We start from the raw sequence: 25385 nt of genomic DNA, 5'->3' as shown, positions 1-25385 counted from the left end.
GTTCTAAGAGGCCTAAAGCTTGTTTGGAGACGGACTCGCCCAGACAGTGTCAATCATAGCTTTGCTCTGAATCTTCTGTCTGAGAAACCAGCGGGGGGTGTCCTCTTCAAATCTGCCCCCACCTCTCCTCCCTTTCCTGTTTTTGCCCTCTTCTCTACTAGCCACGGCTTTCTTTAAAAAGCCATATGCTGCCCAGTTAGACTTCAGCGTGCACACGCAGAGGCTGCGACATGTATGAGGATCAACTATTAACCTTGTCCAGCTGACTGAAAGCCATACGGTTGGTGGAACTTTAACCCAGGGATGCATCATTGATCATTGACTTGTTCTGCTTGGCTTCTGAAGTCTGTGAGCTTGGGAACTTGAGATGAACAGATGTGCTGTAAAGAAGAAAAGTCAGGTGACTTCAAATGAGGAACGCTAACATTTACTCTTCCATTAACAGATCTGGGCTTTATAAAAGCAAGACAAACTCTATCTAGGCAAGAATTAAATCAACAATAGAGGTTCCAGATCTTAGTACAGATTGAAAGTCTTGACATGTCAGCTCAGAAATTCAGTATCTCAGGCCTAAACTGGTTCTAAACCAAAGCATTACGATGTCTCAATCATATTTGGTGAAAACATAGGGAATGTGCCAGGGTATTTTTTTCATTGACTGACAATAGGAGACAAGCGGTTTCAGTGTTCTGAAATGTTGCGTTGACTTGTGTGTGTGTCGGTGTGTTTTTGCATGTGTGCGTGTGTGTGTGTGTGTGTGTGTGTGTGTAGCTCTTCTTTACTAGCACACCGTCTCCATGTTAAATTGGTTATGGCAGCGCAATCCAGCCCTACTTAGAGCCGTCAGAGCAGCCGCTGTGTGACGAGCCTCAGTGAGGACGTGTCATAAATACTGAGGTGTCGTTTCTTTCATGTAAATATACCTCTGTTTCAAGTATTGTCCGTCAGTACCGCACATGGGGGGGGGGGGTGGTATCTAGCTGCAGCACAAAGTGTGTGCTCTGGAGAACTGCAGCGTCTCCTATTAGGGCCTAGTTTTGTCTGGGAGTAAAAGATACACGTTTTAAGGGGGGCATGTTTTTTTTTTTTTAAGCATTTCCCCCCTAAACTCTACTTGGAACGTTTGTCAAGGATTCCCACGGTAAAATGTTTTTAATTTTAGTTTTCAGTGACATTTTTCCACCTTTTATCAAATCCAGAGAATTAAAGGCAACACAAATATATACATAATCAAGGTAGTGTCAGCTGAGAAAATTATTTTAATTATTGATTGTTGATTAACTATTATAGACGTATTTTCTTTTGAATTACATGCACTAAAGAATTATTCATACTAATAATTTAGATTTCCTAGTTTTTGCTTATGTACATTTGTTTTATACTTTTCAAAAGTTTGTGGTCGTTAAGATTTTTAAAATGTTTTTAAAGTCTCTTATGCTCACAAAGTCTACATTTGTTTGATGAATCAAATAACTTATGGATAATTTACTTTGTTACTTTGTGAAATATGACTACAATTTAAGTAATTGTTTTCTATTGTAATATTTTGAAATTCCTGCAATGGGAAAGCTGAATTTCCAGTCATTACTCCAGTCTTCAGTATCACACGATCATTCAGAATCATGCTGATTTGCTGCTCAAGAGGATCCTTGCTGAACAAAATCACTTATTTAAAACAACAGTAACAAAACTCTTACTGACCCCAAACCTTTGAATGGTAGTGTGTGTAACTGACCTGTTGTGATTGTCTAACCTCTTTGCAAATTTTTCTTTCAGTTATGCCAGGCCAAGATGCTAAATTGTTATTGCTATGTCAGGAGTAGTATGTGAATGGTTGACAAATCCATAATGATTTCTGAATGACCCTCTTTTTTTAGTTTCTGGAATTGATGTTGTATGAACCTAAAGGGTAGTTGGGGTAGTTGGAGTATGTCTGTATAGTATCTGTTATATACACTAGGAAAATTCAAGCTTTCCTTGATATGCCTGTTTAAATTACTGTACCTTAAAGGAGTTGGTATAGTAATTTGGTACAGTAATTCAACCTGCCACTTTGCAGGGTGAGTGTGACGTTTCCAGCCATTTGCATTGAAAATGGCAGAGTTTTGATGTTTAAGTGAATAGCAGCTTTCAAGCTGAATGTAGGAAACTGTTGTGGGACAGAGAGTGCAGGGAGGATGGAGGGAGGAGGGGCAAGTACGGTCTAAAACCCATCACTCATTGGTTAATGATACTCTCCTCTCATTTAGCCACACCATTCTCCCACTTCTTTTTAACCCTTCACAAATCAAACGTGGGGTCATCCACAGTTCACAACCCCCAGGTTGTCAGGAAAACGCTACCACGCCCTTGAGGGTCCGTTTGACGGCATGTGTCTGAGTGTGTGTTGTTCCCTAAACTGTTGTCCAGGTGCTGAATCCCCCATAACTTCACCGCCACTGCTCTGTTTTTTGTCTCGCCGCCTGTTTGTCTGGTGTCAGTCTCGTGGCGCGTGCGCGCGAGGTGTTTTTTGAGCCTGGTGGCAGATTTATTGCCTTTGTGCTGTTATTGTGGTGTAAGAGCTAAAAAGTGTCTGTCTGTTCCTGTTACTAAAATATGTAAGATATTTTTCCTTCGTCTTTTAAGGTGTCTGTTGATTGTAACCCACTTGCTGTATAAAGTTCAGAATTGCAGATGAAGACATCTAAAGAGCTCGATTCGTGTATGTTGTTTGTTTGTAATAGGATTTAAACATGTAATTTAGTTCTATATAAGCCTCTCCCCTTGTGGATATTTTGACTAATTTGCGTTCAGCTACCAGTAAGAGTATAATAAAGGTTACAATGTTTAAAACCATTTTAAATACCAATTTCCTCAGTTCTGAAAATGTGAAAATCGTCAAATTCAGTTTTGGTTTTGAAAAACGTTAGTCTGCTCGAACAATCTTTGTGCGGCTCGCCTACGTCCATCCTTGAGCTTTTCCTGCAATCTGTCAACTAACAAGATGCAAAATGAAACCTCTCTCCCTCCCTCCCGCACTCCCTCGCTCTCTCTTCCTTTCCACAGTATCCTCTTTTCTCACACTAAATTTAGGTCACAGCTGTAAAGACAATGAGGCTGATTTGAGTATTTCTCTAGTACTTCCTCTGATGTTTGGTTTTTGTCAGCGGAGACTCAAATAGACACATTTGCATTTGATGTTTTTATCATAGCATACCATTCTCCATGTACAGTTCGGTAGTTTCTCAGTAGTGATACTGTGTCTGTTTGTTTCCTCTCAGGTAACGAGAAACCCCAGAGCTGTGGAATTAAAGTCTTTTACCCATAATCCATCTGACCTGGGTTTGCTATTCCCCCCACCGCAAACCTTAAATCAATCTACAAATTCAGCTCCATGTCCCTGCTCATAAAAGAGTCTCCTTTTGCATTCAAAAAAATGAGGAGAAAGAATGAGAGAAGAAAAAACAGCCGTGTAGGAAAGCAGGGACCTTATATAAAGGGCATGGTCTGCGTCCATGCCAGAAAAGCCTTGATTTCCTTTTGCAGTGCGGCCATACATCAGAGGCCCTCCCAGCTGGACTGTCACACTCTGACAGAATGACATGTGTCATTTATCAAAGGGGCCAGAGCTTGGGAAAACTCATATGACAAAGCCTGGGAGAGTTCATTCCCCCTTATCCACAACACACACACACACACACACATATATAATCCATCTCTCTCGTTCTTTCACTCTCTCACACACACAATCCCCTCCCACCTTTTCGGCGCTCGCCTGTTGCCAAAAAATGGGTCTGTAATATTTCTGTCATCTACACACCAACTTGCTGTTCTTTTCCTCTTTCTCTCTCTCGCTCTGCTTCAAAGTTTTTGGTGTGTATTATTCCCCTCAAAAGCTGTTTGCAGTAGCAACCCTTCATCCGCATAATTCCTGCGTTAATTACAGAATCGTGTGTATTTGAAGTGATTAAACCCGACGTAATGAAGCTGAAGATCTCCGATATCCTATATTGCGCGAGCGTCGCTCTGCTGGAATCTATTCATCATTTCGAGCAAACTTCATTCTTAAGTCTACTTGCACCAGCTGAGAGAGAGAGAGCGGGAAGGAGAGGGGTCAAATGTAGTTCACACTGCTGTGTACTACTCTACAGGGCACATTCACCCATCACTCAAAATGTGCTTTCTGTCTCTCACTCTGAGGGGCGGGAATAGATGAATTCCACAGGCCCTCAGCTCTGGGTTTCAGCGCTGCACGGCCGACCTTCGACCCCTTAAACGAGCTCTGAATATGTGGTGTGTAATGATCCTCGCGCTGTAAACATTAAATGACGCAGAGACTGTCATGGGAATCTTTGCGTTCCCCACCCCGAGAGAATGGCAAAGAGAAGACACTTTTTATGAGTTTGTGCAGTATGACTTTCCATACAGATCTTCTGCTCCGACAAACGATTCATACTCTGAGTACCAGTTGTCGGCTTAGATTGTGAATCTTTTGCTCTGAGTGCAAATCTGGCTCGCTCTGGATATGAATCTTCTCCTGGAAAGAACTATTTGAGCTCAAACATTAATCTTTGTATGAGTCTTCATATAAATCTTTGCTCTGAGCATGAATCTTTGGGGCCAAGTACCAATCTTTGTCAACTTAGTTGTTTTATTGATGTTATCGGTCTAATTTGGAACAAAGTAATTTGGCAAATCATGCTTATGTATGTGAAGTTGAATTTGGCTCGCTCTAAAATCACAAATGATTTGTGCTTGGAGCAAAAGATTCATATGCAAATGAACAGTCTTTTGCTCAGAGTGTGAATCTTTGGCTTGAAATACAAATCTGAGCAATGTCACTTATTTGAGTGATTCAGTGTTGAATCTGGTTCGCTCATGTTAATCTTCTGCTTTGAACGGACTGTCTTTTCCTCGGAGCAAAAGATTCATACTCCGATCAGCAGTCTTCTGTTTAGAGTATGAATCTTTTGCTTGGAATGTGAATCTCTTGCTCAGAGTGCATATCTTTTACATTTATACATTTAAGCCATAGTGCGAAAACGAATGTGGTTGATGCCATTCCCCTTCTTCCATCCGTCCAGACTACGAATCTTCACTCCAAGTACGAATTAGTTAGAACTAATTAGTTCATTCAGATACTTCATTCACAGGTCGTTTTATGAGCTCTAGTCCTCAGGATATTAAAATTATGAATAAAAGATGGAAAGAACAAGATTAAATGAATAAAAATCTGTATTGGTACGCGTTCCGTACGACGTCATCTTCCCTTTAGGAGGAATTTTCTCTCTCACTTTCTCTCTTTCAGCTCCTCCTTCACAAATTCTCTTTTCTCTCTCTCCCCTTCACTTTTCCTCACGTTCCCCTCCCTCCATCGCGGTGGAAGGGGCAGGCCTTTTCATTTGTCTTCATAAGCCTAATTTATTTTTGCAGCCAGATGTGAGCTGACAGGCATCAGTCAGTGGGGCCGTTGGTCCCCCCCTCCCACCATTCTCGGGTCAGCAAAGCAGTCACGTCTCTCCGTTTGACTGAGTCCCCCATCAACATTACACAAGATGGATGTGTCTTTAAAGGCCAGATTGATTGTGGATATCAGAGTTATGGCATAATTTATCATGGTGAATATTATTTAGGTGCAGGGGAAGAACAAGAGAGGAGATGGGGGGACGGTGTATTGTTAGAGGGCAATTGGAAGGCTGTGAAAGTTTAATTGTGTGTGTGTGTGTGCGTGCGTGCGAGCGGAAGGAGAGGTCGTTTGTTTCTGGAAGGTTTAGTGAGTTTTGCTATGGTTTCGCTTCTGCCTGGGAATATCATGTTGTGTTGAGGGATGAGCTTTTTGTACTTTTTCCCCTTTCTCTATCTCTCTCTCTCTCTCCCACTCGCTCGCGCTCTCTGTTTCTGATGTGGTGTTATTGATTGTGTGTGATGTGGGCCTCTGTGTGATTTAGTGCTCCTCTCAGGACCCTCCATACGATCCGCTCCTCTCTCAGCCTACTTTCACGCCCGTCACAGAAGCTTCTGGAAAAAAAGAAAGAGTCTCCAGCTCTTTGTGTGGCTGGGCCCAGGGTCAGAGAAGAGTGTTCAGAACACCAACCAACAAATTTATCATTTTCCATCCCTCAGCTTCAGTCTCTCAATGTGTCCAAGCTGAGGTGAGGCTTATTGTTAGATACAGCAACATGTTTTCCCTCTCTCCCTTTATCTAGTCATCTTTCATCTCTCTTTAGGAAGGTGAGATGTTCTATAAGACACAACGGCCTTATTGTAAAATGGGTTCAATATAGAGCAGTTGCAGTAGATGGCACGTTATCTGAAACATTAAGCCATGGTTCTCATGTGGGCAACATGGGTTCAGATCTTGATTATTTTTTTGATCCTATTCCTTTTTTTAAATTAATTTTTATTATTGTCTGTTTTGCTAAAGTAGTATATTTTACTATATTTTCTTTCTATTATTATTATTTATGGTCCTTTTCCACATTTCTTTACTTTTGTTGTCATTAGAAGTTTAACATTTTTTTACAAAATTAGTATAATTCTCTTTCTTGTTGTTACTGATTACACTATTATTATTATTATTATTATTATTATACATTTGCCAAATGTTTTTATCCAAAGTAATTTTAATGTGCATTCATGATATGCATTTTAATGTAAATGTTTATTCCCTAGTAATCAAACCCATTAGCTTGTGTTATTGCTTTGCTCTCTACCAGTTGTGTTACTATTACCATTTTTTTCACAACAAATACTGTGGCTGGTCCATCCGTTGTTTTCCCCTGCTTCCCTCACTGACGTCATTGACTCAGAAGCCAGTAGTTGCCCCTGAGCAGACCAAGGGCAAATGCAACACCAACAAGCCCTTTCAGAGCAGGCGTGAATAGACCAAGCAAGAGAACACTGATGACATCAGACACTTATTTCTTTTAGTCATTTAGGCAGCAAAGGGTAGACCGTAGCGAGCAGAGCAGCACGTTTTATTGGACGTATGGAGGATTATTTATGACAACGGCCCTTTTTTCCCCAGTGTGGAGATGCTCTTTGGAATGCAACCTGATATCCAGTAGTAACAGTCTGGTCTTCAGAGAGCTGCTAAAGTTTACAGTGATCTGACCCTCAGGGGCCCCTATCACAGATCATATAATACAGGAAATCAGGAATAATGTTTTTAATTCTATGCTCTTCTAGAATTACAGGATGTTGAAAGGCAAAGTTCCAGAGTGTATATGTGTGAAGGGGCTCTGACTGCCCATATTTGTCTGTAACCTACAGGTTTTCAGTGGTTTCACTGTATGTATATATGTGTGCGTCCGGGGATCTCCGCCAAACGGCTACTGCCCATATTTGTCTCTTACATGTGCAGGGTTTCCCAGTCAGGGAAGGGTCAGGCACTGGGAATGTATGTGTGTGTGTGTTAGCTGAGGGGTGGGATGACGGCACTGGCACATTTGATTGATGGGTAATTGTGCAACCAGACTCAGCTAGACTGAACTGGTGAGGTCACGGCCTGAGAGAGGAGGGGCTTTTTGTCCTTCTTGCTTTTTTCTTGTCCCTTTCTGTGACGTCTCACCATTCTCTCTGTGTTTATTAAATATTAGTTCTTTCTTTTTCTTTTTCTTTCTTTCTTTTTTTTTCTTTTTCTTTTTCTTTCTTTCTTTCTTTTCGGCTGACCATCTTCTTTTCCCTCCTCCTCTTCACTGTTTTCTTTTTCCCTCTTCCCAGGATTCCTCCTGTACATTTTTTTTTCTTTTTACGTGAATTATTTTCTGTAGTCGCATGTTGATTACGGCCATTCATCAGACGTGTCCTCTTTCAAGAAACTTTTTCGACAAAGTGCTCTCATCGCAATCACTTTTGTTATGGTTTAGACCTTAATCTATGATCTGCTATCAAAGCCTGTTTGTACTTTGCTGCAGTCATATTTTATTTCTCAGAGTTAGGAACGTATCACTCTGAGCGATTGCTGGACGCTCTTTTCGCCATGCTCACAGGTGCTGAACGAGCCTATGTTTCACGGCTATTTTTCCTCTGATTCACTCCAGATTAGATTACAAAAAACCCACCTCTAACCAAACAGCTGCATTTCAGTCACAGATTTGACAGGAAGTCTTTAACTCGTGATAAATAGGACAACAACCACAAACACGTATATCACATTCCTGCTAAATTCAGTTTCTCTTCAGCTAGTTTTATAAATAAAGTAACAGGATTGGGAAATGTCACTAGTAAGATTCAAACTCAAATTACTAACGTGAGAGCCAGGGCTCAATGTGTTGCAAACCACTCATCCATGGTTCAGATGTAAAGTTTGTTTTTAAGATGCTCATGTTTCCTCAGCAGTGTTTGGTGTAAAGTTGTCTTTTATAGCCGAAGCTCTCAGCGCTCTGACAGGAATGAGGGAGGAAGAGAATGAGGCAAGAGCCGTGGAAGACAGGAGCGTGTTGATGAGGGTCGCACTGCGTTCGTACTGCAGGCTCTACTGTTTTTCATCTTTTCTCTTTCAGAGCAGCCTGATTTATGGTAATTATCCATATTTAGGATCATCTATCAACTGGTAGTTGCTAGGCAATGGGAGCAGCTGCTGTGTGTGTGTGTGGTTGGGCTGCCGAGTTTTCTGTCAGGTACTCTGCTCAGGTGATGGCCTAGTGGAGAGATTTTGCTGGGGGATTTAAATAGACACACACAAAAACACAATTGCTTCCTTCATCCACGTTTTCTCTCTCTCTTATTCTCCCGCTCTCAGTTTCTGTCATAGCTCCCTCCGCATGGGGGTTCTCTGTCTGTTCTGACATTGTTGTGTCTCCGAGCACCAGGGTGGATTGTGTGTTATCTGTTTCTCTGCGAGGGCACGGCGTAGGGGAGATTCTATATAGGAGCGGTGTGTTTGGACTCCAAACCTCCCGGTTTAGCTCAGGATTAGGAAAGATTTTGAACCTGTGCGACCTAACGCAAGCGATTTTTCAACCGAAAGAATTGTTTCCCTGTAAAGGGCCAGATGGGGACGAGACTGCAGTGCTTAGGATATAATGGCCATTGTCTCACGGCTGGGCTGTTCCTCTGACAACGGCGAAAGGTGATTTATTGACTGCGCCTGACGGCACGACAGCCCTTCAACCACTATGACCAAACCTGGATAGAGAGAAAAAAGACACAGAGAAAGCAAGAAGTATATAGAAACTGAAAAAAGCACTGCAATGCAGGAACAAGCAGCAGGAGATTGAGGATAAACAAACAATATGAAATTTTTTGTGTTTATTGTACAGCTGAAGAGATTATTAGAGACAGCTGCATGGATGGTTGGAAAATCACTTATTGAAGTCATTATTGATTGCAACGCACATGCAGGCTTTTTTCCTCTCCCCCCTCAGATACCAGGATCAGGCAGAACCCCTGGAAGTCAGGCCTGTTATATTCATTCTTCTATCGTGTGACTGCTAGCGTAGCTCTTCACCTCGGCTCACCAAGGGAACCACAAGTCCTGCTTATCAAAAACACATTTTAATTGTGTAAATGGGATGTACTAACAATAAAACGAAATGTCTTTTTACAAACATTAATTTACCTCAATTTCATTAATTTTCCAAGCGATTCAAATATTTGATTTGATATCTTCTTTGAATTCCGAACGAAACACACATCAGATGCGTGTCGCAAGCAAACACTCTATCAACAGTGCTAATTACAAGAAGGTAATTATTTGTGGAAGTATTCAGGTGAAGATTGAGGCACCTTCAATTACTCAGCAATCATGAGTGCTGTTTAATTAGCTAACATGCACTCGTTTAGCATCTCCTTGTTTACTCTGCTTTCCGTAATTCACTGTGTGGAGCTCGTGCAATAACAACATGCAGCACAGCTGCTTCACTCAGACTGGAAACGTCTTGGGGTGATTCTTCACTTAGGGGAACTTTCCTCTCCCCTGGGATGAATTTTAAATTTTGACAGTGTTCTAGCTTGCACTTATAGTATTAATGTTACAGACAGGAAAATAGTAATGTGCATTTTTAAAAAGAACATAATATTTTTAAGTTAATTTGGGGAGCAGGACAGTAGAATTTTTTTTTCTTTTTTTGGTAAATGTCAAAAATACAAAGAGACAAGAAACAACTTTTATTTTTTAGTTTTTTTCTTTTCTTTTTTTGTGATGTATCTCTGGCCTTGTGTGTTACAGTAACGTCCGCAATTTTATGCACTCCACTTTTCTAGGCTGTTGTAATTTAATTTTATCATGGCTTGAGGTCAGGTGTTAAATAAATAAATGTAAACTGCAAATTCATTTTTGGTACAAGCAGCACAGCTATTCATGCTATATTTAAGTAGCCAAGCATAAGTTAGCTGCGCTATGCACTTCCTCTTCTTAAAACATGTCTGACCTCACCATACTCTTGCAGGGTGGATTACCTAAGTAAAGTAAATTGCTGTTAATAATCCGTTAATTGAGCCCTTTCATTATTCAGCAAGCATTTTGATATCGGTGCTCAGCAGTCTTGGGGGATGACGGGACGTTAGTGCCTTGTTGTGGTTTGTGTGGCAGTGAGACCTCCATTCACAGGCTGCTCTGAATGAGGACGTAACGGCGGCTAAAGGAGACAGACCCCGTCTCACTCCCCCGGTGCTGCTGTCACCTCTGCTTTGCTCTTCCCTCCCTATTGTTTGAAGCTAATGTAAAACGCACTGTCTATATGACCCATTTTAGCAGCCCATTAGCATAATTTGGCTGTCGCATGGCCACCGAGTTAATGTACTTGCAAATGACAGGGAAAGTGTGTTATACGACCTTAGGGTTTTTAAAAATTAAATGACAAAGTAGGCCGCACTTTGCATAAGTATGGACTTGACATTGGAGCGTGTGTGTGCGTCTGTGTGTGTTTGCGAGTGAGTGAGTGATATTGTAGTTGTGTCAGTGCAAGGTGATGTGAAAGCATTTACACAGTAGTATTTGAGTTAATCTACTTAACAAAACAGATTTTTCTTTTTCTTTTTTTTTTCTTTTATTGGTAGAGATACAGAAGCCATTAGTCAAATTGTATATTTTAGCATTTTTAATGGCTTATGGACTCCTTTGACAGGGTTATTATAGTTAATTAAAATTGAACATAAATTTAAAACCATAAAAAAGTTATTGTTTCTTGAAATAAAATATAAAACTGTTTTATTTCAGCCGTCAAGTCAACATATGTCTTTAAATGAAGTTTGATTCATACAAAAACTAAAATAAAAACTGTATTGACATGTATTTAAAAAAAAAAGGCTATTAAAAATGACCAAAAAAATAAAATCTAAATTACTGAAACTTCAAAATAAAAATGGAAAATATAAAAATGGATTAAATATAAAAACTAAACTATATAATAGTAACAATTTTTTTTTAAGTGTAATCATCGGGGAATCAAGTGTAATCTGAAGTAATATCTTAAGTCATTACGTATCAGTCATTAGTGCACAATTCTCTGTTTATTCTCACGTCCTCATCTCCGTTTGATTTAAATCTTCATATTTTTAATTCGTTATATACCTCCATCCATACTCGTCTGCAAATATCTAAAGCGAAAAGATGAATTTGGAGCGCAGAATGGAATGCCACACCAGTTCTTCAGGGGCCTGAAGCTATTCCGCCATATGGTGGGCTATTCCACACAGAGGATGGTGGGAGGGGGCTGGGCCAGCCTTTTACAAGAGATGCTTAAAGAGGCAAAGCAGATATTAATTCAGAGAGCCTACTCCAGAGTGTCCGCAGGAGCACAAATCACTGTCAGCGGATATGGAGAGGTGGGCAGGGTCCATGTAAAACGCCCGTCTGCACTTCAAAGCCTTCTTTTGTTTAGTCTGTAATAAAGTTAGATGTGTCTCGCAGAGAAAAGGGACGAAAAAAGCCTGGAGACAGAGCACAAAGGAAGTCCTCAAAGAGGACGATTGTGTGGAAGTTGGTGAAAAATGTGAAGGTTCACATTGGGCTAGAGAGAGACAGGGTGGGGGTCAGATCTACAAGCCAAACCCCCCTCAGAAATCTGTCCATCTCCGCAGTGCCCTTATTACATTGAACAGCAGCCATCAATCAACGTGAGCCCACAGAATAGAAACAACGATCATTATTCACACTTCAGAATAAACGGAATAAAGAAAGTAAGCATGAAAAAGGTTTACAGGCAGGGTCCAAAATGAACACTTGCCAAGCGACAAATGGGAGTAAGAATTGGCATTAGAGATGAATTAAAGCAAGTTACTTGCATGGAACTGCAACATAATACATGGCTTAAATCAAATCGTAGGAATGATAGTCTGATGTGACCGATTCAACTCAAACCATCTAACTAAAGAAAACACCAGTCGTGACCTTTACTTCCATAAACCACTAACTTTTAGAATAAAAGCTCATTTTTTTAGATACCTTTTTTTTATTTTTTTTATTCAGTGTTGCAAATCTTATTGAATATGTAATTAATATATTAGAAACATTAGGATGAAAGTTGCATAATAACCTGCATAGTTTGTCACTAACATGCAGCAATTTCTGCATTATGCAGTCAAATGAATCTATTAGAGACCTATATGAGGATGCAAGTTATGTAATAACCTGCGTAGTTTGTCACATATGCATACATTTTTGCATTATGCTACCAAATTAATATATTAGAAACATACATGCGGATGCAAGTTATGTATTGACCTGCACAGTTAATATGCAAGAAAAAAACTAAAACTAAACACTATTCTGATAAATATACATTTTGAATGATTTTTTATTTATTTATTTTTTATACAAACAAAATCATAAACCATGATAATTTTGGACTCTCTTTACAGAAACTTGTCCAAGAAACCACCAAAAATCACTACACCTACACAGCATGTTTTCTATCCGTTTACTTTTAAAACTTCAGGTTTTTTCCGATATGTTATAAAAACAAATTATGCATTCATTTCTAGAATCAGCGCAGTTGCCATCGCCAGTTTCGCAGATAGCCCTTACAGATTGCAGCAGGCCATAAGTGGACCGGGGCAGACAGCATCATGCTACCGAAGCCTTGTTTTAACTGCCCTGAAAAAGGGGAGAGAGAGAGAGCGAAAGAGAGAGATTGCTGCATTCTCACTGACATGCAGAGCATTACCATAATTGGCTTTTCTACATGATAGGACAGAGGAAATAATAATGTCATTTTATTTACAGCCTTCAGTGTCCTGCCCCTCTTCCCCTCCTCCTTTTCTCTTTCGCTCTCCATCTCTCTCCCTGTCTTCCTTCAGCGTGCTGCGTAGGTCAAAAGACATGGTTTGATCAGCCCTGTCCAAAGGCATCAAAGTTGAGTGGCATGTAATGGAGACCCAGTGACAAACCACATCGGCCAGCCAAATAAGACTTGCCAGTTTTCCCATTAAAATGTCGGGTAAACTGCGCGGCTTTCCTCTGCACACTCCAAAACCACTCTGACCGGCTAAATCAGCCGACTGAGGGAAGGCAGAATTGGACATTAGTAGTGCAAATGACTGTAGTGATTGCCCCCTCTCCTCTTCGATAAAATAAATAAATAAGAGGAAGGAGGCGGGGGAGAGAGACAGGCGTCGGTGGGCCGTGTTAGTGACAGTCTGGGAAGGAGAGGCCTTCGGCATCTGTGCTCTGTCCGTGAGCATTCTCGTTCCCCTTTTCGAGTTCGAACACTTAGGCCTGACACGTCTCAAGTGCACCAGCCAGCTCAATCAGACAGACCTGGTATGGTCCAGCAGACCACTTGGAAGCAGAAGAAAAGATGTATTTTTGAAGAACAGCAGATGTTTTTGCCTGCAAAATCACTTTGTTCCAAGCTCTGTAGGCAACTTTTTGAGGCATCATAAGCAACCCTCTACATTGCGAGTAAATCACTCGCATATGCGACTAAATCTTCACTCTGGCGACTAAATGATGTCTAATATTATAAATTCTCAGATTTTACTCGCCAGTGTGTGAGTTGGAGGCTAAGTATAAGTTTAGCGCACATTTTCACTCACCAAACACTCTGACTGAGCGCTTCAGAGTTCTTTCTCGTCTAGTTATGTGATATTTCTCAGTTCATCTCAATGGACGGGCAGTGCACCTGTGTTTGACGTACCGTGAGCTATGAAGGCACACGATTCCCTGTCGCTTTCTCTCACACGCGCAAAGTGAGAGAGAGCGTGAGCGAGAGAGTCTTACATACATGCATAATTGACGCGCTACATGTACACGCAAATGATGATCTTTGTTGTATTTTCCTGTTAAAATAACGAAGTTCCTTAGTAGTGGGTGGAACTAATGCGCAGATGGCAATCTCATTGGCTGGTGCTCACCTACTGAGCAAATCAGTTTGACCGAATGCAGACAACCTGATTAATATTCATGGATCCATTACTGTTCTTATTAGTAGAATTCGTAGGATTATTATTATTATTATCATCTTATCAGTATTATTGTTACTTTTTTCCCTTTTTTTCAGAAACACTGAATGATCAACAAAGCACCACCACCAGTCCTAAATTCAGTTAAAATGTTTATGCATTCATACATGGTTATTTTTAAGTTTTAATTATAATTATTAAAGTTCTATCATTAAATAATACTGTAGTTGATTATCCAGATATCATATTATAATGCTTGACTGTCAGTTAAGATATATATATATATCAGTCTGGTGAGTAAACTAAAAAATGTACAAGCCAATGGCGATTCAATTGCCAAGGTGTCCGTAGAGGGTTGATAAGGAAGCAAGATGGCTATGAAAGTTCTCTAGTTATATATGTTATGTGGTTTAGTGGTTAGCATTGTGCTCCGGGGTGTATTTGGAAAATTTGGGGTTGAATCCAGCCTGCGTTTCATGTCCTCTTTTTTTTTTTTTTCAACCCTTAAGAATTATTTTCAGATTTCCGCTCACAGAAACGGTTCAATCTTGTCTAGAGTCACGGCTTGCTAATTCTTTGCTGTTTGTTGGGCAACTGCATGTGAATCTCAACGGTCGAGTGCTCATATGTGGGTGGTGTTTCTAAGAGCTGGCGCTGGCACTGGCTGTGTTTGTATGTGCGGTGTCATGGGTGTCTATAGCAAGAAGGTTCACTCTCTGCGGCTGATCTTTGTTGGCTGAGACTGTGAGCTCTGCTCGTGTGCTTATGTGTGTGTATGTCCCGCTCATGTCCCGTTGCTGTGTCACCTGTCTAAACTCAGTGAGATCTCAGCAGCCACAGTGACAGCTCCGCTCTGGACACAGATGGCCACGCTCTCCTGCACACACACCTCACATCTCGCACACCTCATACATGCACACAAGCACAAGGCCCTGGTGCTCTGGCTGATCTTTTTAGATGTTGGTGAGCACTCAAGAACATACACACCTTTGTTCTGTCTGTCCATACTGGTGTGTGGAGTTTGATAGAACACACACAAGCACAGGGGCGTAAGAACAATTTGAAAATTGTGTGGGGTGGTAGGGGCCACATTTTAAATATTATCAGCCTGGCCCATGAATATTAATTAGATGGTATAATTCTAGTCAGGTAGTTTTAAATGATTTGCTGAAAGGCATGTTAGTGAACGCCATATTAGGAAGATTACAACAAAGCAGGGGTCGAATTATTTTAATTTAAGTTTAACTGAATAAGACGTGTGTGTGTGTGTGTGTGTATTTATTTTTTATTGTATTTTATTTTTTTTGAGTATACAATGTCATTTATATGTGACCCTGGACCACAAAACCAGTCATAAGGGTAAATTTTTAGAAATTGAGATTTATACATCATTTGAAAAGCTGAATAAATGTAAAGAAAATAGTTTCCCATTGAAAGGACAGTTTGACTGAGATACAACTATTTGAAAATCTGTAATCTGAGTGCGCAAAAAAAAAAAAAAATTGAATATTGAGGTAATTGCCTTTGAAGTTGTCCGAATTAAGTCCTTAGCAATGCATATTACTAACCAGAAATTCTATTTTGATAAATTAACGGTAGGACATTTACAAAATAATCTTTACTTGTATTCCAATGATTTTTGACATTAAAATAAAAAAAAAAATAATTTTGACCCCTACAATGTATTGTTGGCTATCGCTACAAATATACCCGTGCTACTTATGACTGGTTTTGTGGTCCAGGAACACATATGTAGATATTTTGATATGACAGACATGCACATATGATTTCTTTTTAAATATTTCTCAATTAGGTGTGTACTGGAAACAAATGAATTGGAAGCAAAAATTTAATCTTTTGTTTCTGGCTCCCAAATTTGTTCAACAATGGTTGAACCAGACTTTCAGGCCTTGTTTTGTATCCTATCCTTGGAAAGTGTCTGCTGCACTCAGTAAATCAAACTCTTTCTCATTCCCCACCACATCAAAAGCATGGTCTTTTTATAGCAACTATTGATTCGCTTAATTGTGTGTATTCTTAAGTTATCTGTGGCGTTTTCTGCCGGCAGCACAATGCGGTCTTATTTTTGACTGACAAACACAACAAGCCCCTCCCCCACTCCTCTCCTCTTAATCCCTCTCTTATTGTTCGGCGTGATGTTTAAAAGCAGGCCCAGATAAGAGATGTCAGCAGTCAAACTTCTGATTGGGTTATTAAGTGTGAGCTGTCGTTGCTGTCGTCTGGCGGGTTTCTTTTCTTTTTTTTGACGCCGATGGCAAAAAATTGCCAAGTCGTGTTTGACGGCTTGATGCAAGGACAGTGACATGCCAACGCGCATGCCTGTCAGATGCCATGCGGTGTCAGGGGCTGAGGAGATGCGCTCGATTTAGTGTCAGGTTCTGCCCATCTCTTTGCAAAAAAAGCATTCTCGATCCAGCTTCCTTCTGCGCCCCCCGTCTCACTTTTCTCTCTCTCTCGGCCTCTCTCTGTAATTACAGCAAAGATGAAACACTTCTCTCTTTGTTTAAACGTGATAAGCTGTCTTAAATGCTGCAGTGACTTGAGGGAATTATCAGGGCTTCAATCCACTGAACCGTGTTGCGGCGTGAACATTTCTTTTAAAACGATATTTGGATAAGTGATTTATTTGACAGTTCGTAATGTTTATTTCACCAAATCCTTTTCGCTTTACGCCGCCTACTTGATTTCTCTAAGGAATTGACGGATTGAAATCCGTCTGAGAGCTTGAGGCGGAATCAGTGATTCCTCCAGATCAGAAGCCGTCCTTTAAGAAAAATCAGAGTAACAGGAACGCCACATACGCCACGTTCCCAGCTGTTCACGCCCCTACAGCTTCCTCCACGCAGCTGTAAATGGCACCTTACAAACATCAGGTACGGAGTCCGTTCTGATTACGTGTGCTCAGCTGCACGCCGTTTGAAGCTGACAGCACATCTGCTTCAACCACTGAGACGGATCTTGGCATCTCGGACAGACATCTCCTGGTGGCTCGCTGAGATAAAGGAACAACTCTTCAAGCGCTGCCTGTCTCTTTTTCTTCTCTTTACTCCCTCCATCTCCTCTTCTGCTCCCCTCTTTTCCTGCTCTGTCTCTTCCTATTGCCTTCAAAGTTATGCAGGCTGTTGTTGCAGCTTTTCTTCTCGTGTTGTGTTCAAAATGGCTGATAGTAACAATACCTCTCACAAAGCGAACAGGAGGCTTTTTTATAGCCGGACATGCTGTGAAGATGCATGCGCTCGCTCACACACACACACACACACACACACACACACACAGGAGCATGCTCAAAAGAGGTACTTTGATGTGTTTCGATGACGGAGAGCTCATTTTGTTTATCTCCCACTGCAGATCGAAACTAGCTGATGAAACCGGAATTTAATCCTACTGCTCCTCATTAAGCACTTGGTCTCATGGACCTTTATTCTCTTTTCATTAAGCGAATTAAACGAGTAGCATTCTCTGTCTCCCTCTCTCTCACTCTTTTTGTCTCGCAGCTGTGGGTGCCGACAGTGGGCTATCACTCTGTTTTTTCTGTCATAGCTCTGTCGGCACACAATAGAGTGAAGGAGCTTTTTGTGGCTGAAACATGAAACCTTACATTTGTGAACATTATTGTTCTGTTCCTTTTCCCCCATGTAATACATCTGACAGTACATCTTATTACCACACATTTAGCTGAGGAAAATAAGCATTTTGTGGTGTGTGGCGTAGGCAACATTTTGCAGGATCCTCTTTTTTTTTTTTTTTTTTTTTTTATACCTTGAGAAATAAATGTGCACTTAGCAGTAATACATGGAACAAAAAGAGCCATATTTGCACAAATAAGCATTAATGTGTATTTCTGAAAAACTGATGCTGTTTTCACAAAAAAATCAATGCATTAACCGGTTCTTATAAATCCACTGGGACTCTTTTGGTCAAAATATCGACAAGGGAGGAAGACATCGATGCCAGTGTTTAGAGAGCAGGTGGACGATATAGTACATATAAAGCAATTTAAAATGAACATGAAATCCGAAATGACTAAATTTATTTTATCAAAAGGATAGTTCACCTAAAATTTAAAATATAATTTACTCACCCTCACTTTGCTCCAAACCTGTATGACTTTTTCCAAAAGATCATATTTTATGGGTTTTTTTGTCCCTTTATGGGACAATGGGTAAAAATGATACATTTTCAAAATATCTTTTGTGTTCTGCAGAAGAGAATCTTCATAAACCTCAAAACCTCATAAACTATCAAAACACTATTAACTGTTAATCCAAGATGCAATTTTTCTATAAAAGTCTTTAACAGATAAATTGGACACACAATTGTTGTAATGAAATCTGTATATTTTTAATTTAAAGATTAAGAAAAACAAATGTAGACAAAACAAAACAAAAAGTAGATTTTGAGACTGACCCAAAAAGCAAATCCTGCTAAATCCTATAAGCAGGCATGGTTATCGTTCAATAATAAAACATTGGCCAATTAACTGGCCTATTACTAGAAGGAAGGAGCACTAAAATGGTTATGTATCCTCTTGTCTTTTCTCACTCTCTCTTTTTCCCCTGTGGCTGCACACACTCTTGAGTTAGTACAGCATGGACCATGACAACATGACATGCCATTTCCACTTGCATTTTAGCATGACTCGCTGCGAGAACTTCCATCGCCTCTGCCAACAGCATTGAGGCGAGCTGCACCCCGTGCTGCATCCCTGGCAATAACTCAGATGCAATCTCACACTCGGAGTCTAGCTTGGCTAGTGCATGGGTGAACTGGATCAATGTCACACAGTCTGTGCCCTCTAACTACAGGGAAAAGGAGGACGAAAAAAGTGAGAGAGAGTAGTCAATATGGCGGTGTTCATATAAAGTTTGTTTTTTGTAAACGAGTGGAGGGGGGGGTAAATCTTGTAACAGATGTAAATGGATGCATTTTCTGCATCGGTTTTGGAATGATATATTTAGCTTTTATTGTAATGCGTTAATGTTGTAAAGGTGTTATAATATTATAATATATAATAGTTTTCTATTTGAATATACTTAAAAAAAAATTATTTATTCCTGTGATGCAAAGCTGAATTTTTAGCATCATTACTCTAGCCTTCAGTGTCACATGTAACATCCAGTCTATCACATGATCATTTAGAAATCATTCTAATATTCTGATTTATTATGAGTGTTGGAAACTGCTGTCTAATATATTTGATGAATAAAAGTTTAAAAAGAACTGCATTTATTCAAAATAAAAAAACAATTTCTAATAATATATATTCTAATAATATATTTTCTTTACTATCACTTTTTATCAATTTAACACATCCTTGCTGAATAAAAGTATTGATTTTATTTAAAAAGAAAAAAGAAATTACTGACCCCAAATTACTGACCAGTAGTGTATATTGTTAAAAGAATTTTTTTTTTTTACTTTTTATTCATCAAAGTATCCTAAAAAAAGTATCACATGTTCTGAAAAAATATTAAGCAGCAGAACTGTTTCCAACTTTGATAATGAATCATCATATTAGAATGATTTCTAAAGGATCATGTGATGATAATCCTAAAAATTCAGCTTTGCATCACAAAAATAAATGATAATTTAAAGTATAATACATTTTAAAACAAATATTTAAATTGTAATAATATATCACAATATTACATTTTTTTTCAATATTACAATAAATGCAGGCTTGATGAGCAGAAGAAACTTCTTACAAAAATATTAAAAATAGTAATGTTTCCAAACTTTTGGTCTGTACTGTGTGTGTGTGTGTATATATATATATATATATATATATATATATATATATATATATATATATATATATATATATATATATATATATATATATATATATATATATTGTACAAGCATATTATCATTTTTCACATTGGCAAATCCTTATAAAATTCACCTGCTTTCGCTGTTTTTTTATTTTTTTATAGATCCCTTTTTTTTTTTTGCTTTAGAGGACTGATTTTCAAAGGAGGACTCCTCTGCCCTCTTTACCCTTGCTGAGCTGTTACACAGGATAGCTTTGTTAGTCTCAGCAGTGAAGAGTGCTATCTATCTTAGTCAAGATATGGATGTTTGCCACTTTATAATTGCAAACCTGCGTCCTCTGCCAGGACTATTGACAAAAAATCTCTTTAGGATCATTATGTAGGCCTGCACACACACATGCAATGATACATTTTCCACACCTATTCCATTTAAAGGGAATTTACTTATTCAACAGTCCATTTTAAGTTGCACTTTGTGGGTTCTTTTGTCTCATCTGTTTTTCCCCTCTGCTTTGTTTTCTCAGCCTATGTGCCGGAGGATGAGCTTAAGGCAGCTAAGAGCGATGAGGAGCACCTGCAGGACGACGGACTCTCCTTAGACGGTCAGGATGCAGAGTACCTGTGCAATGAAGAAGACGATGGCCGTGAACAGCTGAGCTACCAGAACTCTCCACTCAGCAATGGCACGAACCCAGATGCCGGCTACGGCTCGCCCCTCAGCGACACCAGTGATCACCTGGCTGACTTCAAAAGCACCTCCTCCAAAGAAGGCCAGGATAAAGAGGAGGTTGAAGACATAGAGACAGATGCTGGACTGTCTTTGCAGGACAGCCTAGCACAGATGAAAGCAGTCTATGCAAACCTGATTTCAGATGCTTCCTGGTCAAGTATCACAAAGGACATTATGAAAAGCAAGCAGGTCAGTGCTAGTAGCACTAACAGTACTCCAAGCAGCCACAAGGGAAACAACAGTGTTGCAAACAGCCATGCAAGCAGCATTACAAGCAGCGGAGCTAGCGGCAGCAGCAACGCTAGTGCTAGCATGAAGACAAATGTGACGCCAAGCAGCAATTCTACAAAAGCCACCGCATTAAACAATGCCAACAATGGACCCATCAATGGTGCTAACAGTGGGGGTGTTGCATATGACTGGCACCAAGCAGCTCTTGCTAAAACCTTACAGCATACGCCCTACCACCTCATGCCTGAACCAAGTCTCTTCAGCACAGTGCAGCTGTACCGGCAAAACAATAAGCTGTATGGGCCAGTGTTTACGGGGGCCAGCAAGTTCAGATGCAAGGACTGTAGTGCAGCCTACGACACACTTGTAGGTCTCACGGTGCACATGAATGAAACAGGCCATTACCGTGATAACAACAAGGACAAGGAGGAGGACAAGGGTAAGAAATGGTCCAAGCCACGGAAACGATCCTTAATGGAGATGGAGGGCAAAGAAGATGCTCAGAAAGTCCTGAAATGCATGTATTGTGGCCACTCGTTCGAATCCCTACAGGACTTGAGTGTCCACATGATCAAAACTAAACACTACCAGAAAGTGCCTCTCAAAGAACCAATGCCAGCTCTTGCCTCAAAGCTGGTGCCCTCCACCAAAAAGCGAGCGTTCCAGGACCTGATGTCTCCATGCTCACCTGAATCAATCTCTAGCACCCCTGGCATTCCACTGGCAGAGACTGCACCCACCAAAGATCAAAAAATATCAAACCCATATGTCACAGCTAATAACCGTTACGGTTACCAAAACGGTGCGAGTTATACCTGGCAGTTTGAGGCCCGAAAAGCTCAAATTCTTAAGTGTATGGAGTGCGGGAGTTCCCATGACACCTTACAGCAGTTGACAGCCCATATGATGGTGACTGGACACTTTCTCAAAGTCACAAACTCCGCCTCCAAAAAGGGTAAGCAATTAGTGTTTGACCCTGTGGTGGAAGAGAAAATCCAATCCATCCCTCTTCCACCCACAACAACACGTCTGCCGGCTCCCACTATCAAGTCCCAACCTGATTCACCAGTACACCCATCCACCATGAATGAAAGGAATGAGTCGGATGAGGAGAAAGTGGAGGAACCTGAGGAGAAGAAAATCAAGCAAGAGAAAGAGGATCCCGCTGAGAAGGTGGAAAAGACTGAGAAACCCAGCCATTACAAGTATCTAAGAGAAGAGGATCTTGAAGAGTCTCCTAAAGGTGGACTAGATATTCTCAAGTCATTAGAAAATACAGTCTCCAGTGCAATCAGTAAGGCTCAGACCGGTACACCCACCTGGGGTGGATATCCCAGCATTCATGCTGCCTACCAGCTGCAAGGGTCTGTGAAATCATCTATACCTGCTGTCCAGAGTGTCCAGATTCAACCAACATTCAACGCCAGCAGCTTGAAATCTTTGACCTCTGACTCCAGCACTTTGATCCATTCTCCAAGCAGCCCATCACCACCTCCAAACCATAAAAGCAATGTCCTAGCCATGGAAGAGTTGGTGGAGAAAGTAACAGGAAAAATCCCTTCAAAGAAAGACAGGGATGAAAAATCAACTGAACGTTGCTCCAAATATCTCCCTGCTGAATTACCCTCCCCTGTTCTCAAAGACCGAAAGGACCTACCAAGACCAGATGATCTTTGCAAGCCAACAAAAAATGGCACAGTAGATAAAGACCTAGAGCATGTTCCGGTTCGGGAAGGAGAATACAAGGAAAGCCATGCAGATAATCATGTCAAGAATGGAACGGATGTCCTCAAATCGCAAGTCAGCAATGGTTGCAGTAATTTAGGAATCATCACTGACCACTCACCAGAACAGCCTTTAGTCAACCCTCTCAGTGCATTGCAGTCTATCATGAACACTCATTTGGGTAAGGCCTCCAAAACAGTCAGTCCACTCCTAGACCCACTAGCAATGCTGTACAAGATCAGCAACAACATGATGGAAAAGCCCATGTACAATCCAGCTCAGGTCAAGCAAGTTGAGCCCATCAACAGATATTATGACAATGATGATGATCAGCCCATGGACTTGACTAAGTCCAAAAGTGGCAATGGGCCCACCAACAATTGTTCATCCACAGTTATCAGTAACAACAACAGCAACATCACAAATAGCACCCGGCCCATCTTGTCCACGCTGGCTGAATCGGTCTCATCTCCTCTTCGGGAGAATGCCCTAATGGACATTTCCGACATGGTGAAGAACCTCACAGGTCGCCTGACGCCAAAGTCGTCAACCCCTTCCTCTATATCCGAAAAGTCGGACGCAGATGGCTGTGTTTTTGAGGATGGCCTGGAGGATCTTTCACCCATTCAGAAGAGGAAAGGCAGGCAATCAAACTGGAACCCTCAGCATCTGCTGATCCTTCAGGCTCAGTTTGCATCCAGCCTTCGGGAAACCCCTGACGGGAAGTACATCATTACAGACCTTGGTCCTCAGGAGCGTGTACATATTTGTAAGTTTACAGGTCTCTCCATGACCACCATCTCCCACTGGTTGGCAAACGTCAAGTACCAACTGAGGCGAACAGGTGGAACCAAGTTTCTGAAGAACATTGACTCGGGCCAGCCACTGTTTCTGTGTAGTGATTGTGCCTCGCAGTTCAGAACTCCCTCCACATACATTAACCACTTAGAGTCCCACTTGGGCTTTAGCTTGAAGGACCTCTCAAAGTTATCAATAGACCTCATAAGAGACCAGCAAGCAGTCACTAAAATGATCACAGATAAGACATTCAGTGCCCTTGGCTTGACTGAGGAGGACTCTAATTCCATATTTCAGTGCAAACTGTGCAATAGGACTTTTGTCAGCAAGCATGCAGTGAAACTACACCTCAGCAAAACGCACGGAAAGTCACCAGAGGACCACCTGATCTTTGTTACTGAGCTGGAAAAGTTAGAAAAAGTCTAAGGAAAGCAGGCTAGTGGCAGTGAAGTGACTGAATCGAGAATCATTGCACTACATCACTGTACTGCACTGCGCCTGAACTGAGCCTTCAAAATCAGTCCAACTTCTGTCGTGAAACTGCCTGATTGGACCATGATCTGTTCCGATTTTTTTCCTCGTTTTTCAGTCTTCTGATTTCTATTTCTTGCTTTGTATTGTATTTATCTAATATGTGTCGGTTATGTGCATGTTTTTGTTCTTTATTTTCTTTCTGAGTGACTTCATTCAAACAGAATTTACAATTTGTACTCTGTTGAATTGGGAATGAAACAAACATGGTATCCATGGGCATGGTCTAAAACAAAGTGGCAAAAGAACCTCTGAATAGGACGAGTTGCTTCGTACTGAACTCACTAAACGTCAAAAAAGACTGACTTCATTAAAGCTCTCCATAGTGTCGAATGTTATGAGAATATGTATAAAATGAGACAGAGCTATTTTGTTAATTTGAGCTCCAATTTTCAGATATTGGCTTGACATAAATCAAACTGCAACCCTTTGAAGTGAAAACAATGCATTGTAGTTTTTGAGTCTTCTAAACCTCGAAAGATATAGAAGATTTTGATGGGCTGCCTATGATTATACACTTTGGTTTTTCAAAGGCATTTCTTTGTTTTTAATAATCACTGTTTTTTTGTTGTTAAGTATCATTTTATACAGTAGCAATTTGAAACGTATGCTTTGGTACCACTATTCCTCTTTCTATGGTTTTGCTTCGGTTTCAACCTGTAAAGACTTAATTGAAATCTTATATACAGCACATATATTTAAATGATCAGCGAAGATGTGTAAATTTCCATCATCATATCTTGCCAATTGCCGCAGCTCAACATTGTTTGTATGGTGTGCATTCTTTTATATTGTCATTTTATATATAGTAAACGAAAAGGAAATATGTACAGAGATGTATATGAAGTTATATGTGCTGTAGAACCAAGATTCATCCTTTAGTTGAACTAAGTTCTCTGATGTGGTAAAAATTAATTGACTGAAAGAGTTGCATCGCTGTTGATGCATGGAGTATGAGAGGGAACCAAGCAATGCAAAACATGAAATACAATACATGGAACCAATACAACATTGTGAAAAGTCCCATCAATTCCCTTAATTAAAAAAAAAGGAAAAAAAATGTTTTTGTCCCTTAATTGTAAAATAAAACCTGAAGCATTTCTTGATTAATGCTGTTCTCCGTTTGTGTGTTTTTCTCTTTTCTTACGGTCAACAATTTGTATGTACTTCAACCTTATGGAGTTTATTCCAGCTACTTCAGAGTTGAAATATTTGGAGGTTCATTGTCCATTTTTTGTCTTTGTTGTTCT

The 25385-nt window shown here is 40.4% G+C and overlaps 1 protein-coding gene across 2 annotated transcripts in view; it reads left to right on the top strand.

Moving 5' to 3' along the window:
- The window catches only part of LOC132145223 (teashirt homolog 1), a 36229-nt gene extending 10973 nt beyond the window's left edge, over positions 1-25256 (top strand). For both annotated transcript variants that reach the window (XM_059556064.1, XM_059556065.1), the window contains one exon: positions 20645-25256. In XM_059556064.1, the coding sequence (XP_059412047.1) occupies positions 20645-24030 (3386 nt within the window). In that variant the 3' untranslated portion in view covers positions 24031-25256. The remainder of the gene's footprint in view (positions 1-20644) is intronic.
- The last annotated feature ends 129 nt before the right edge of the window (positions 25257-25385 follow it).

Source organism: Carassius carassius, chromosome 8 (assembly GCF_963082965.1).
Source record: "Carassius carassius chromosome 8, fCarCar2.1, whole genome shotgun sequence".
Taxonomy (NCBI): Eukaryota; Metazoa; Chordata; class Actinopteri; order Cypriniformes; family Cyprinidae; genus Carassius; species Carassius carassius.
The sequence above is the reverse complement of the archived record's forward strand: the minus strand, read 5'-3'. Positions and strand labels throughout refer to the sequence as shown.